At 46.2% G+C, this 16,922-nt stretch overlaps 1 protein-coding gene across 2 annotated transcripts in view; it reads right to left on the bottom strand.

The window, feature by feature from the left end:
• Positions 1-882: 882 nt before the first annotated feature.
• Positions 883-16,922, bottom strand: part of LOC137427091 (aquaporin-4) — a 129,082-nt gene continuing 113,042 nt past the window's right edge. For both annotated transcript variants that reach the window (XM_068116256.2, XM_068116255.2), the window contains exons 4-5: positions 6,527-6,607; positions 883-6,342 (exon numbers count right to left, since the gene is read on the bottom strand). In XM_068116256.2, the coding sequence (XP_067972357.1) occupies positions 6,127-6,342; positions 6,527-6,607 (297 nt within the window). In that variant the 3' untranslated portion in view covers positions 883-6,126. The remainder of the gene's footprint in view (positions 6,343-6,526; positions 6,608-16,922) is intronic.

The following is a 16,922-nucleotide window of genomic DNA, read 5'->3' as shown; positions in this document are numbered from 1 at the left end:
GTACAATTACAATCAATGTGTTTGATTTTATTTTTATTTTTTTCATCACCAATGCCTGAAAAATGACATTTTTCAGTAACTAAAAATTCAGGTGTGTTGAGTCGACTTCACATTTGGAATGAGCATTCTCAAATTAATAAAGGGCACCTACATTTAGCTCGGTAACAGACGGAATGTTTTTAATCGACCCTTTTGGTGTGCTCCTGCCACCTGTGACTCCAATTAATATCACGTCCAGGTCTGGCACTTGGCTGGAAATATTGAACCACATTTAGAGGCCATTTTTCCCTGCAGAGCGGGGGTGGCCTTTTTCGGGCACCATTGTCCCCCTTTTTTGAAGCAATGTTTTATGGCCGGATGCTCTTCCTGCCACCAACCCTGTTAGCCGCCTCTTGCGACACACAGGGAATTACCAGTGAACTGGTACTCAATTTGCCGACCTCGGAAGGATGACAGGCTGAGTCAACCCCCCTGGCGTTAATTCAGCGATCGACCGGGATTTGAACCCAAGATCCTCGGATCCCAAGCCGGCACCCTAACCGCTAAGCCAACACCAGGCTTTTTTGGCTGGAAATATTATATAGTTGAAATGACATGACCGTTGATTGGGCCACCTAAAGCCTGTCGTCATCATCATCATCAAGGACTTTTCAGTTCACTGCAGGATGAAGGTCTCAGTACGATTGTTCCACACATTTCTGTTCTACGTCACTCTTGTCCAGGTGTATTGTACATAGTTATAGCTTGTGAGATCATCTCTCCATCTCTTACTCGGCCTTCCTTGTTTACTGTCCTGTAGTATCAGCAAGTCTGCCAGTACTTTGTGCAGGAAGGAATTGTCTCAGTCAGGGAGAAGTTAAAACCAAAGAATGAGACACATGCTGCAATCTTTATCCTTTTATTAACATTATTGTATTGTCCATTTTATTTTAACCACATGGAATAATATGAATGGTTTCGGGATTCAAACTCGTAATCAAAAGGCCTGTGATGAAAAACCGCGGTCTACAGGAACAGACAAAAGAGGTATGCACACTCGCCTTTGAGCTCTCTAGTCTGGGTTCGAATCTCGACTCATCTGTAAAGTTATATCCTGGTGTCTCACAAGCAGGGCGATCTGTGCACCATCCCTCAGGTGGACGTTAAACTGGCAAATCGCCCAGGATAACCAAATCCCCCAGGATAACCAAACCACGCAGGATAACCAAACCATGCAGGATAACCAAATCACCCAGGATAACCAAACCACCAAGGATAACCAAATCACCCAGGATAACCAAACCATCCAGGATAACCAAACCACCCAGGATAACCAAACCACCCAGGATAACCAAATCACCCAGGATAACCAAACCACCCAGGATAACCAAACCACCAAGGATAACCAAATCACCCAGGATAACCAAACCATCCAGGATAACCAAACCACCCAGGATAACCAAATCCCCCAGGATAACCAAACCACCCAGGATAACCAAACCATGCAGGATAACCAAATCACCTAGGATAACCAAACCACCAAGGATAACCAAATCACCCAGGATAACCAAACCATCCAGGATAACCAAACCACCCAGGATAGCCAAATCACCCAGGATAACCAAATCACAGGATAACCAAACCACCTAGGATAACCAAACCACCCAGGATAACCAAATCACCCAGGATAACCAAACCACCCAGGATAACCAAACCATGCAGGATAACCAAATCACCTAGGATAACCAAACCACCAAGGATAACCAAATCACCCAGGATAACCAAACCATCCAGGATAACCAAACCACCCAGGATAGCCAAATCACCCAGGATAACCAAATCACAGGATAACCAAACCACCTAGGATAACCAAACCACCCAGGATAACCAAATCACCCAGGATAACCAAACCACATAGGATAACCAAACCATGCAGAATAGCCAAACCACGCAGGATAACCAAACCACCAAGGATAACCAAACCACATAGGATAACCAAACCATGCAGAATAGCCAAACCACGCAGGATAACCAAACCACCCAGGATAGCCAAATCACCCAGGATAACCAAATCACATGATAACCAAACCACCTAGGATAACCAAACCACCCAGGATAACCAAATCACCCAGGATAACCAAACCACATAGGATAACCAAACCATGCAGGATAACCAAACCACCCAGGATAACCAAATCACCCAGGATAAACAAACCACCTAGGATAACCAAACCACACAGGATAGCCAAATCACCCAGGATAACCAAATCACAGGATAACCAAACCACCTAGGATAACCAAATCACACAGGATAACCAAACCACCCAGGATAACCAAATCGCCCAGGATAACCAAATCCCCCAGGATAACCAAACCACCCAGGATAACCAAACCATGCAGGATAACCAAATCACCTAGGATAACCAAACCACCAAGGATAACCAAATCACCCAGGATAACCAAACCATCCAGGATAACCAAACCACCCAGGATAGCCAAATCACCCAGGATAACCAAATCACAGGATAACCAAACCACCTAGGATAACCAAACCACCCAGGATAACCAAATCACCCAGGATAACCAAACCACATAGGATAACCAAACCATGCAGAATAGCCAAATCACCCAGGATAACCAAATCACCCAGGATAACCAAATCACAGGATAACCAAACCACATAGGATAACCAAACCATCCAGGATAACCAAACCACCCAGGATAACCAAATCACCCAGGATAACCAAATCACAGGATAACCAAACCACCCAGGATAACCAAATCCCCCAGGATAACCAAACCACCCAGGATAACCAAACCATGCAGGATAACCAAATCACCTAGGATAACCAAACCACCAAGGATAACCAAATCACCCAGGATAACCAAACCATCCAGGATAACCAAACCACCCAGGATAGCCAAATCACCCAGGATAACCAAATCACAGGATAACCAAACCACCTAGGATAACCAAACCACCCAGGATAACCAAATCACCCAGGATAACCAAACCACATAGGATAACCAAACCATGCAGAATAGCCAAACCACGCAGGATAACCAAACCACCAAGGATAACCAAACCACATAGGATAACCAAACCATGCAGAATAGCCAAACCACGCAGGATAACCAAACCACCCAGGATAGCCAAATCACCCAGGATAACCAAATCACATGATAACCAAACCACCTAGGATAACCAAACCACCCAGGATAACCAAATCACCCAGGATAACCAAACCACATAGGATAACCAAACCATGCAGGATAACCAAACCACCCAGGATAACCAAATCACCCAGGATAAACAAACCACCTAGGATAACCAAACCACACAGGATAGCCAAATCACCCAGGATAACCAAATCACAGGATAACCAAACCACCTAGGATAACCAAATCACACAGGATAACCAAACCACCCAGGATAACCAAATCGCCCAGGATAACCAAATCCCCCAGGATAACCAAACCACCCAGGATAACCAAACCATGCAGGATAACCAAATCACCTAGGATAACCAAACCACCAAGGATAACCAAATCACCCAGGATAACCAAACCATCCAGGATAACCAAACCACCCAGGATAGCCAAATCACCCAGGATAACCAAATCACAGGATAACCAAACCACCTAGGATAACCAAACCACCCAGGATAACCAAATCACCCAGGATAACCAAACCACATAGGATAACCAAACCATGCAGAATAGCCAAATCACCCAGGATAAACAAACCACCTAGGATAACCAAACCACACAGGATAGCCAAATCACCCAGGATAACCAAATCACAGGATAACCAAACCACCTAGGATAACCAAATCACACAGGATAACCAAACCACCCAGGATAACCAAACCACGCAGGATAACCAAATCACCCAGGATAACCAAATCACAGGATAACCAAACCACCTAGGATAACCAAACCACCCAGGATAACCAAATCACCCAGGATAACCAAACCATGCAGGATAACCAAACCACCCAGGATAACCAAATCACCCAGGATAAACAAACCACCTAGGATAACCAAACCACACAGGATAGCCAAATCACCCAGGATAACCAAATCACAGGATAACCAAACCACCTAGGATAACCAAATCACACAGGATATCCAAACCACCCAGGATAACCAAACCATGCAGGATAACCAAATCACCCAGGATAACCAAATCACCCAGGATAACCAAACCACCCAGGATAACCAAACCACCCAGGATAGCCAAATCACCCAGGATAACCAAATCACAGGATAACCAAACCACCCAGGATAACCAAATCACCCAGGATAACCAAACCACGCAGAATAGCCAAATCACCCAGGATAACCAAACCATGCAGGATAACCAAACCACCCAGGATAACCAAATCACCCAGGATAAACAAACCACCTAGGATAACCAAACCACACAGGATAGCCAAATCACCCAGGATAACCAAATCACAGGATAACCAAACCACCTAGGATAACCAAATCACACAGGATAACCAAACCACCCAGGATAACCAAACCACACAGGATAACCAAATCACCCAGGATAACCAAACCACCTAGGATAACCAAACCACCCAGGATAACCAAACCACCCAGGATAACCAAATCACCCAGGATAACCAAACCACCTAGGATAACCAAATCACCCAGGATAACCAAATCACCCAGGATAACCAAACCACCAAGGGTAACCAAATCACCCAGGATAACCAAACCACCAAGGGTAACCTAACCACTCAGCATAACTAAGCCACCCAGGATAACAATGAAAAAATCGACTATTTATTTAAATGAGTATCAAAAAGTTAATGCAGCATTATCAGAGTTATATTATGAACTCGGCACAAATCATTTGTATAGAATTAGTGTATTGAAGGTTAGTTTCCCATGAATAAGAAGATCCGAAGAGCGATGAGTAACTGGGAGGCTCTAGATTCGGAGTATTGGGAAAAGCCTGTGGCCATTACATCCTCATCAAAGTGATATTTGCAACATTCGCTCTTAACTGATGTTGCAAAATCATTGCCAGGGTGTTGGTTCGTGCAAACTCGGACACCGTGGTTAATAAACCATGACCTTTGACCTTACTGGAGCCAAGATATACTTGCAAAAGCGTTTTAGGGTAGCCTTAATTACTCATTCAAATCTTTCACATCATTGATGCTCACTATCATTGATTTTTTTTTTTTAAACCCAGCTTTTTATTATTTTATTTGTATACAAGATCGAGGCTCGTGTAAGAGCTAACATTAACGACAAAAAAAAAAAACTGACACATAAAACGTATAATAAAGAGAGCGGGAGACAAGATGGGGAGAGAGAGGGAAGCACACAAACACAACAGTGGAGAACAGGGACATCGGGAGATCTGTGGGAGGGAGAGGGCTTGGGGGGGGGGGAGGAGGCAAGGGAAGGTGTGGGAGAGGTTAAAAAAAAGAAAAACACATGGACACTGCAAGGACTCCCAGGAAAGAAGTCGGTATTTCAAAAAAGTGTATCTGGAGTGAATTAACGGTGGTAGAAAAGATCAAGGTTTTGGATGGGGGAAGATAAGATGGTGATGAACAGCTGTTTTAAATACCTGGAGGGAGGAGTGGGATTGAATGGAGTGAGGGAGTTCCAGAGGCGGGAGAAAAGAGGAGTGAAGGTGAGCACCCCTGCCGTGATTTTCACCTCGATCGGCCAAGCCCACACTTCAGAGCCAATTAGACGATGTTTAAAATATCTACAAAACGTGTTGAACTCCAACCTAGTAAAACACGAAATTGGCACACGAATCCCGACGGCTGACCAGTCTTCCTACGTCACCTTTGACCTATTTATCGCCTTATTGCTGATCCGTGGGACCGGATCAATGAGTCGGTTATACATCACTGATGAATTTGCGTTAATGTAAGATTTTGAGCAAACTTATTGTCCGTTCGTAACAAGCTCCTACCCATTCTCACTCTGGATTTGCTATCACGTGACTGGCCAGACTTCATTATATACTGAACACCCAAAATTGAATCAACCTTTTCCCTGGATGAACAAATGAGCTAAATACAAGGTAGTTCTTTACACTCCATCATCTCCAAAGGATTTCCTCCTTTAGGATTCTCATCTCCAAAGGATTTCCTCCTTTATGATTCTCATCTAAGGAATGCCTCTTTTAGGATTCTCTCCAGTATGTTCCATCTTTATGTCATCCGAGTGTACATTCTCAGAAGAACCTGGGGCGTCCTCTTTGACGTCGGAGGACCACTTCCACGCCTCTCGAATCCGATGCTTGAGTTGGGGGTTTGGGCAGAGAAGGTATTCGTACATACCGCAGGCCAGGAGGCCTCCCAGGATTGGACCGACCCAGTATACCTGCATTCGTGAGTCAGATGGGAAGGGATCAGTGACTGCTGAGAAAAAAGAAAGTGCAGTATAACATACTGGTAAAGTTACGTAAATATGAGTAAAGTATATTGTGTCCACAATAGGGGAACTCTCAGCTTTCCCAGTCAGCCCAACCATCCCAACCATGCACTGGAAATTGTAATGACCTTACCCAGTGTGCTGGCCACTCTCCTGATACAACAGCTGAACCGAGGGAGCGAGCTGGGTTCATTGACGAGCCTGTGTATGGAATCTACATGGGATAAAGGAGGGAGAATCGACAAATACAATATTATAATAAATAGCAATGGTACCCGCCCTATGGGCGGGGCTTCAATTGGGAGGCCCAAATGAAAAGGATAAATATCAGAAATTGAAGGCTTTTTTTCTTTTAAACGATTTATATAAACATCCGTTAAATCGTATCACATGCAAATCATCAAAATCGAAACAGTATTTGTAGAATTTCAATAAAAGCCACATCACTGTTCATATCGGTAAATATTATTCCATCATGTTTGGAAAAACTGGAAATTAGAAAAATTGGAAATTGGAAAATTGGGGGGAAAAAATGGAAAAACAATATAGCCTATTTTACTCTAGGGGGTCCCAGGATTACCCACCCAAAATTTCGTTGCGATCGATTCAGCAGTTTTTGCGGTACCTGGGAACAGACATACGGACGGACGGACAGACAGACGGACAGACATTTGGTGAATTATAGTAAGACTAGCAACGATACCCACCCTACCGGCGGGGCTTCAATTGGGAGGCCAAAATGAAAAGGCAAAATACCAGAAATTGAAGGCTTTTTTATTTTAAACGATTTATATAAACATCTGTTAAATCATATCACATGCAACTCATCAAAATCGAAACAGTATTTGTAGAATTTCAATAAAAGCCACATCACTGTTCATATCAGTAAATATTATTCCAGCGTGTTTGGAAAAACTGGAAATTAGAAAAACGTGAAATTGGAAAAAATTGGAAAAACAATATAGCCTATTTTACTCCAGGAGGTCCCAGGATTACCCACCCAAAATGTCGTTGCGATCGGTTCAGCCGTTTTTGCGGTAAGTGGGAACAGACAGACAGACAGACGGACGGACAGACAGACGGACAGAGATTTGGTGAATTATAGTTAAGATAATAATATCTGCAGAGTTCATCGAACATCTTACCCTGCACCATCTTGAGAAACAAGAACATGGGTGGGGTCTACAAACGGCAAATTTGATTGGTCATGCTCATGATGACATAAAACGTAAGATTTTGGCCATGTAGGCCTACTATTTAATAAATGGAACAGTTTTGAAAGTGCCAAAATGGTGATTTGTATTCTCCAATGTTAAAGTATATAAAAATTCCGGGAGTTTACCACCGTTGATGCAGCATCTTTTACACCACCTTATCTAACAAGTTAAAATGAAATTTATGTTAAATAAGTTAAAATAATTATCCTCTTATGGTGAAACTGCCAAAATCAAGACTCTCTATTCACCTTCACTCTTTCATTCCCCTTTTCTCCCACCTCTGGAACAAACTCCCTCACTCTCTTCAATTCCACTCCTCCCTCCAGGTCTTTAAAACAGCTGGCCACCACCATCTCTTATCTTCCGCCATCCAAAACCTTGATCTTTTCTACCCCTGTTAATTCAACCCAGATCCACTTTTTTGAAATACCGACTTCTTTCCTGGAAGTCCTTGCAGTGTCCATGTGTTTATACGTTTCCCACCCCCACCCCCCCCCCCTTCCCATGCCTCCTCCCCCCAAGCCCTCTCCCTCCCACAGATCTCCCGACGTCCCTGTTCTCTACTGTTGTACTTGTGTGCTTCCCTCTCTCTCCCCATCTTGTGTCCTGCTCCCTTTATCATATGTTTTATGTGTCTGTTATTTTTTTGCGCAGCGAAGCTCTTCCCTTCATGGACCCCACTGGATGTCTTCGAAGCTGGTATCAACTCAAACCAACACAGAATTAAAATGTACAAAAAAATGTTTAATAAAAACAAACGCAGGAAACAAGAAAATGTACGATAAAACTAATATCCTAAATGGAGTGCTCCCACACGGACCGGTATACACACAAGGGGAAAAATAAATGTGAAAATAAGCGTGTTATGCTTCCTTCCATCTAAAAAAAACAAAAACAAAAAAAACAACAAACAAAACAATATATATATATGTACTCTGAATGTCTCTTGAACCCTGTCGGGAATCGTCACAGCCCCCGAGTCCTTGCGCAGGAACAGCACATTGGTTGGCACGAAGTCCGTGCTCGGGAACAGCACACTGGTTGGCACGCAGTCCGTGCGCAGGAACAGCACACTGGTTGGCACGCAATCCGTGACCGGGAACAGGCCTTAGCACGCCGTTCGGTCACTCCAACCACGCTCGTCCTCGTCTCTGCTCCACACAGCACCGCTGCCTCTCTGGTTCATTCGGCATGGCCCTCAGCCATCACGAAGCTATGGCCAAGCGCACCAGAGACCACGAGCCACGACCGTCCCTCCTCACGATCATCAAAACCTCCAATGTCCCTGGCGCAAGAGCGCTATAAATGCGACTGTTCCCTGTCTGTCCCTGGCACAAGAGGAAATAATTATTGACCGTTCGCTATGGAGGCCAGGACCCAAAGGGAAGAGGCAGAAAATGTCGGAACACAGTCTTTTGTTCTCTAGGCTCTTACGTCACCCGACAATGTCCGTCCAATCAATGGCCACCGCCACATCACTCTTTCGCTGTCCTGACCTTTGTGATCACCAGGTCGGTGGTACCAGTGGTAGTTTCCAATGTCCTATTCCGGTTACTTTTATTTATTGTAATAATGCATGCCGATTGTCTGGCTATGTGTGTGTGCTGCATTGTCATAAGTAACAGAGGGGAAATAACAGAAGCAATTGCACACAGGGGATTTACCATTAATCCCTAACTAATTAACATAACCCCACCCCTCGTCATGGGAACAAAGATACTCTTACATGACATATGGTCTAACAGATCCCTACTTATGGTACATGGGGTTTCTTATTCTTCATCGTGACATTCAGAGCATGGTAATATATACACTTCCACCTGAACTAAGGTATTTCATTGCCTACCCCCCATAAACGTAACAATATTATCTCACTCCTCTGTGTATTTGGCGATCATGACGAATTCAGAGCTAAAGTCCTGCTAAACTACAGGTTTGTTTTCCAATTCATGTTCAAACAATTACATTCAATTGAAATGAAGTTGTGCCTCGATCATAAACTGACGTTTGTAGACAGACAAAGTGAACCACTTGCTTAATATTTATAATTTGTTTATACATAATATATACAGTCATGTGAAAAAGTAAGTACACCCCATGTAAAGTTTTGACTTTTTCAACATATTTCAACATACAGCTATTTGATCTTCATTTCAACAATATTGATAGATAAAGGTGATATAATATAACAAATATCATGAAACCTTTACATTTTGTAGTCCATTGTATAATTTAAATGAACATAAATGCAAATTTCGCATGTGGAAAAAGTAAGTACGTACACCCTTGGCTCTAATAGGTGGTATTGCCCCCTTTGGCAGAAACAACCTCAAGTAGGCGTTTCTTATAACTGTCTACCAGTCTCTGACATCGACTGGGAAAAATTTTTGCCCACTCCTCCATGCAGAATTCTTTCAGCTGTGCGATGTTTGAGGGGTTTCTTGCATGCACAGCTTGTTTCAAATCCTCCCACAATATTTCAATGAGATTTAGATCCGGGCTTTGACTTGGCCATTCCAGAACCCTCCATTTCTTTCTTTTCAGCCATTACTTGGTGGATTTACTGGTATGTTTAGGTTCATTGTCATGTTGCAAGGTCCACCTTCGGTTGAGCTTCACCTTTCCGACAGATGGCCTCACATTATCCTCAAGCACCCCCTGGTACAATGAAGAATTCATAGTGGATTCTATGATGGAGAGCTGCCCAGGCCCTGATGCAGCATAGCTGCCCCAAACCATAATATTTCCACCACCATGCTTTACAGTTGGTATCAGGTTCTTGTGGTCAAATGCTGTCTTTGGTTTTCGCCAAAACATGTCTTCTGGTACTGTGGCCAAATAGCTCTACCTTTGACTCATCCGTCCAGAGCACATTGTTCCAGGAGTGCTGGTCTTTGCCAAGGTGTTCATTGGCAAACTTTAGTCTTGCCCTGATGTTCTTTCTGGACAGCAAAGGTTTCCTCCTGGCACACCTCCCATGTAGATCAAATTTGTGCAGCCTCTTTCTAATGGTAGACTCGTGCACTTTGACATCAACAGTGGCAAGAGCTACCTGTAGGTCCCATGATGACATTCTGGGGTTCTTAGAGACTTCTTTCAGCATCTTGCGGTCTGCTCTCGGGCTGAACTTGCTGGGGCGGCCTGGCCTGAACAAGTTGGCAGTTGTTTGGAATCTTCTCCACTTGTAGATGATCTTCCGGACAGTCGAATGATTGATTTCAAATTGTTTGGAGATCTTTTTAAATCCCTTCCCAGACTCGTAGGCATCTATAACCTTCTTTCTGAAGGCCTCAGAGAGCTCTTTTGATCTAGGCATGGTGACGCCGCACACTTCAACAACAAAGAGCAAACCAAACTAAATGTCTGAGGTTTAAATAAGACAGGTTCCTCCAAGATCCTCTCTAACGATGTTCTAATCATTTGCACCTGAGCTGGTGCACCTGATTCTAATTTTAGGTATTTGAAGTAGTGATAAATGTAGGGGTGTACTTACTTTTTCCACATGCTAAATTTGCATTTATGTTTATTTAAATTATACAATGGTCTACAAAATGTAAATGTTTCATGATATTTGTTATATTATATTGTAGCGACCCATGGGTCCCCCAAGCGAGACCTGCATCAGAATCTCCTTGCTCCAGCCGGTGACGTCACCGGCGGGGAACCACGGCGCCAGAGTGGCTGGTCACGTGACCACCAAAGCGTGCCGCGAGTGCGGGTATAATCATCTACACCTGTTGATCACGTGACCACCGAAGCACGCCTCGCCTGAGAGGCGTGGCTTTCGGTTTCGGTTTCTGGTTGTGCTTTATAAGGCAGCCCGATAAACGGGCTTTTGAGAGTTTCAGTGTTCCCGAGTTGGTTTTACGAATAAATATCTTCTCGGACGAGTTTGTGCCTTGCCATCATTTTGTCCGTCTCATGCTGGAGCCCGGACTCCTTCACTGGTGACCCCGACGTGATTTGAACACGCAACCCCGACTGCCCCCGCACGGATGCGGGGGCTGCGAATGGACACGGCAAGCACGCCCTAGCCAGGGAAGCCACCTCGGCTGGTGACGCCGGCTTCTCCCGCACGGCTTCGGGCGCAGTTTCGAACGCGGATTCGACATGCCGGAGTTTCGGTAACGACGACGGCCATGACTATGAGGTTCGCGCACCGCGCTCGGCTCCTCCTCTACGACCGGAGGGGCGAACCTATTCCAAGACCCTCCGAAGGCACGGCTGCTTTGTCACCTTCGCGCGCACTGACGTTGGCGGAACGGCTGCTTCGTCACCTTCGCGCGCACTGACGTTCGCGGCACGGCCGCTTTGTCACCCTCGCGCACCTACAACTACAACCGCAACTACCTCTCCGACCCTGCATCCTCGGGAGGCCCGCGAGGAACCTCGGCAGCCTCCCCCGAGGCCTGGACCAGTCCTTCGGTTGGCCCACCCGCTTTTCGCGTGCCCCGCTCGAGCCTTCTCGGCACTGCACCCACGAACTGCAACCTCGGGAGGCCCGCGAGGAACCTCGGCAGCCTCCCCCGAGGACTTGCCCAGCCCCTCGGCCGCCCCCCGTCCACTGCATCCCCCGAGGCCTTGACCAGCCCCGCATCCTCGGGAGGCCCGCGAGGAACCTCGGCAGCCTCCCCCGAGGCCTTGACCAGCCCCTCGGTTGGCTCACCCGCTTTTCGCGTGCACTGCTCGAGCCTTCTCGGCACTGCACTCGCGAACTGCAACCTCGGGAGGCCCGCGAGGAACCTCGGCAGCCTCCCCCGAGGACTTGCCCGGCCCCTCGGCCACCCCCCATCCTGCACCCCCCGTCCGACCACCCGCCACCACACTGGACCCCCCCCTGCCTGCACCCCCTGTCTGACCACCCGCCACCACACCGGACCCCCCCCCCCGCCCCCCACGACTGGCCAGGGGTCGTTTCGGTCGGGTCATCCGGACCCCCCTCAGGTTGACCTTCCTGGATCAAGTCCATTCTGGGGGGGCGTGTGTAGCGACCCATGGGTTCCCCAAGCGAGACCTGCATCAGAATCTCCTTGCTCCAGCCGGTGACGTCACCGGCGGGGAACCACGGCCCCAGAGTGGCTGGTCACGTGACCACCAAAACGTGCCGCGCGTGCGGGTATAATCAGCTACACCTGTTGATCACGTGACCACCGAAGCACGCCTCGCCTGAGAGGCGTGGCTTTCGGTTTCGGTTTCGGTTTCGGTTTCGGTTTCTGGTTGTACTTTATAAGGCAGCCCGATAAACGGGCTTTTGAGAGTTTCAGTGTTCCCGAGTTGGTTTTACGAATAAATATCTTCTCGGACGAGCCCGGCTCTTCAATATCACCTTTATCTATCAATATTGTTGAAATGAAGATCAAATAGCTATATGTTGAAAAAGTCAAAACTTTACATGGGGTGTACTTACCTTTTCACATGACTGTATATATATATACAGTATATAATATATATATATATATAATCTTCGAATCCTGTACATAAATAATAAATTGTGTTATTCCTCTTATTTGACCGTTCCCGGCCCTTCCATTAATTGGCCTCGCATAGTACGAATAAAACCGCTCGAATCGGGTTCCATAAAAGTAACGGCACGAGTTACATGATACACACACCGCTCGGACGTACTCGATTAAGCGTGGCTTGTGCGAGGTCCGGTCCCCGTTTTCGTGGCAGCGTGGGTCAAAGGTACGTGCGGCATCGACCCGATACCCTTTTTCACGCTTGCTGCGGAAGTGGCGATTCGGCCTCGTGGACACGAAGACCCAAGGGGAAAAAGGGGTTTAATCCTCCCTTTGTAACATGGACGGGCTACGGGAGATCCGCAACAATATACAGACTTGGCATTTAATATGGAATATTTTTTTTGTGGGGGTGAACTTACTTTTCAAGATGACTTAGAACCAAAAGTTCATTGGAATTATGTTGAAATTATTTTAGATTTTGTTAATGTGACCTTTAAAAGAAACAAAAACCACATTTGACATTGCAAAGCAAATAAATTGATCCTTGAAAGTGATGAAAACTGATATCGAACTCAATTCATGGACAGTACTGTGTTAAACTTCTGTACGTTTTCCAGAAGTATCTCTTTATTTTGCATATTAGCCAAAAAAAAAATCAACAAAAACAAAAGCTAAATTATGACTGGGATTACGGACAGTAAAATTACAGTTCAGTACTTCGTGTAACCCCCACGAGCATTCAGGAGAGCACGTACACGTCGAGGCATGCTGTTCACGAGATTTGCCAAGGTTTGGACAGGAATCGCTTGCCATGTAGTGACAATAGTCTGCTGCAATTCACGCACAGAGGTAGGCTGCTGGAGTGCTGGTCCAAGTTGTCGATTTGACACGTTAATTCTGCCCACAAGTTCTCTATCGGATTCATATCCGGGGACATGGCAGGCCACTCCATATGCTCTACACCACGGTCAGCAAGAAAGTGTTTGGATCATGCGAGCACGATGAGGCCGTGCATTGTCATCTTGGAAGACAGTTTCCTCGAAAGGCTGCACGAGCAAAGGGAAGCAATGTTTCTTCCAGAATGACCCTGTACTTGAACTGGTTCAGGTTTCCATTCAGAACAACCAGATCAGTTTTGCCCCCTGCATGAAAAGCAGCCCAAACAGTCACCCCACCACCTCCAGCTTGGACTCTTGGCACTATACAATATTCGTTGTGGGCTTCATGCACTTGTCTGCGCACTCCGACGTGGCCATCTTGACGATAGACCAGAAATCTAGACTCGTCACTGAAGGTCACGTGATTCCAGTGTCCTGGCTGTCATTGACGGTGCTCTCTGGCCCACTGCAATCGGCGCTGGCTGTGTTGTCTGGTCAGGCGTGGCTTTCTCAGGGGACGCCTGACACGATAGCCTGCTTGAACCAGTCGTTGGTTGACTAGCCTTCTGGATACAGGCACATTTGTCAGTTGCTGCCACTCAGCCCTAAGCCGATTAGCTGACTTGGTACGGCCATTGCAGACTAACCGGTGCAGCTGGCGATCATCTCTCCTTGTGATTCTGCGTGGACGTCCTGGCCTCGGTATTGAAGTAGGGACACCACTCTGAGCATTTCGTTTCAGGATCTTTGACACCTGAGCTTAAGTGATGCCATACTGCCGAGCAATAGCACGCTGTTTCATGTCGGAATTTCGTAAAGCCACCACTCCATGACAAACAGCATTGTCAAGTTGACGGACCATCTCCAAAGGAAGCGGCAATAACTTTTGTAGACGTGCAGCAGTTGTTTTCCACTAATACAGAACGCAACAACCCTTATATACCCGATTGTGAAACCAATCGTCAAATGTACCTGCCCTTACATTTTGTCACGCCACCTGTGATATAATCCTGTTATTGACTTCTTGCTGCGAAAGACAATCAGTTACATGGTTCTTTCAACAAAGTCATCACCGAAGGTTAAAAGAAACTCACCAGATTGATGTACTGAGTTCAGAAAGTAAACCCAAGTCAAGAAGAAAAAAAAATTCCATATTAAATACCAAGTCTGCATATATATATATACTGAAACGCAAAAGAAACTTACCACCTTTGAAACCTTTACATATCAACAATAACACTGCGTGTCGTAAATGTGTGAACTTATTTGTGGACAATAGTGTCCTCACTGTCAGACAAAACGGTCACGGATGGTCACTTGAACCTTCAATGGTCACTTCATAGCACAGCTGTTGAACAGCCGTTTTGACTGTCAGTGATTAGCCAAGGGGTACGGGATGATTTTAATGAGCTGCACGTGATGTCTTGATATTGGCTTTTAAAAGGCCAGTGCAAAATGGGCATTTTTACCGAAAGATTTGACCATTTTGACCATTTTGACCAACTTCAAAAAGACTGAAAACGCAAAAGAAACTCACCACTTGTTTGAAATGTAATAAAATTGTAACATTTCAAAATAAAACAAACCAACAATTGCTAATTGAAACATTGCCATTTTATTGATGACATGTCAAGTTTTTGACCAAGATACACCATCTCATCAGTTTGTTCTACAGTACAGAACAGCACAGGGTGCAATGTCAGTCCCCTTTCAATAGCGTGTGTGGCCACCATTGTTTTGGATACAGGCAGTGCATCGTCGGAGTATACTGCCTACCAGTCTTTGGATGGATTGCTGCTGGATTCTGTCCCACTCAGTCCTCAATGTCTGAAGCAGCTCTGCCCGTGTCCTGGCCCTGCCAACTACGCGTCTCCCAAGCTCATCCCACAGGTGCTCTATGGGATTCAGGTCAGGGGAGAGCGCAGGCCACTGCATGGTGTTGATGTTCTTGCCTTGGAGAAATGCAGTGGTAAAGCGAGCAGCATGGAGACGAGCGTTGTCATGCTGAAAGGTTCTCAGTTCTGGGTGGTCTAGCAGGAATGGCAGCAGTTGAGGTCGCAGGATGTTATCCACATACCGCTGGGCATTAAGATTCCCATCCACAACCACCAGTGGCGTCCTGTACCGGCCTGATATGGCGGCCCACACCATCACACTTGGGCCACCCCACCTGTTGGCTTGACGCACGCAACAATCGGCATATCGCTCGCCAGTTCTTCTCCAGACACGCTCACGCCCATCAGGACTGTCCAGTGTCCACACAGAACCTTGACTCATCGCTGCAAGCGACCTCGTTTCACTGTGCCAAGGTCCACCGCTGATGCTGCTGGCACCATCTCTGTCGGTTGCGGCGATGGGCAGCCGTCATCACGGGGCCTCTGTATGGTCTTCTGGCTGTCAGACCATAGTCATGCAGTCGTCTTCGTGCAGTATCATTGGAGATCCGTGGGTTTGCACGCCCCGGAGTTTCTGCCGCAGTGCGGGATGCTGGACGGAATCGATCCCGCAGGTGACTTCGGACCATCTGCCTGTCCTGCCTTGCAGTGGTGACTCTTGGCCTCCCTGATCGAGGTCTGTCATCTGCAGAGTTGTGGAGGGTGTCTCTGTCCACCAGGGCTGATATCGTCTGGTGTGAACAGCCAAGGCGACGTGCCACCTCACAGTAGCTCAGTCCGCCTTGCAGCATGCCCAGGGCACGCTGCCGTTGATCCCTTGACAATCGTGGCATGTTGATTGAAATGCCCATTTTGCACTGGCCTTTTTAAAGCCAATATCAAGACATCACGTGCAGCTCATTAAAATCATCCCGTACCCCTTGGCTAATCACTGACAGTCAAAACGGCTGTTCAACAGCTGTGCTATGAAGTGACCATTGAAGGTTCAAGTGACCATCCGTGACCGTTTTGTCTGACAGTGAGGACACTATTGTCCACAAATAAGTTCACACATTTACTACACGCAGTGTTATTGTT

Source organism: Myxine glutinosa, chromosome 5 (genome assembly GCF_964187855.1).
Source record: "Myxine glutinosa chromosome 5, kmMyxGlut1.1, whole genome shotgun sequence".
NCBI lineage: Eukaryota > Metazoa > Chordata > Myxini > Myxiniformes > Myxinidae > Myxine > Myxine glutinosa.
Note: the sequence above shows the minus strand (reverse complement) of the source record. Positions and strands in the feature narration are given on the sequence as shown.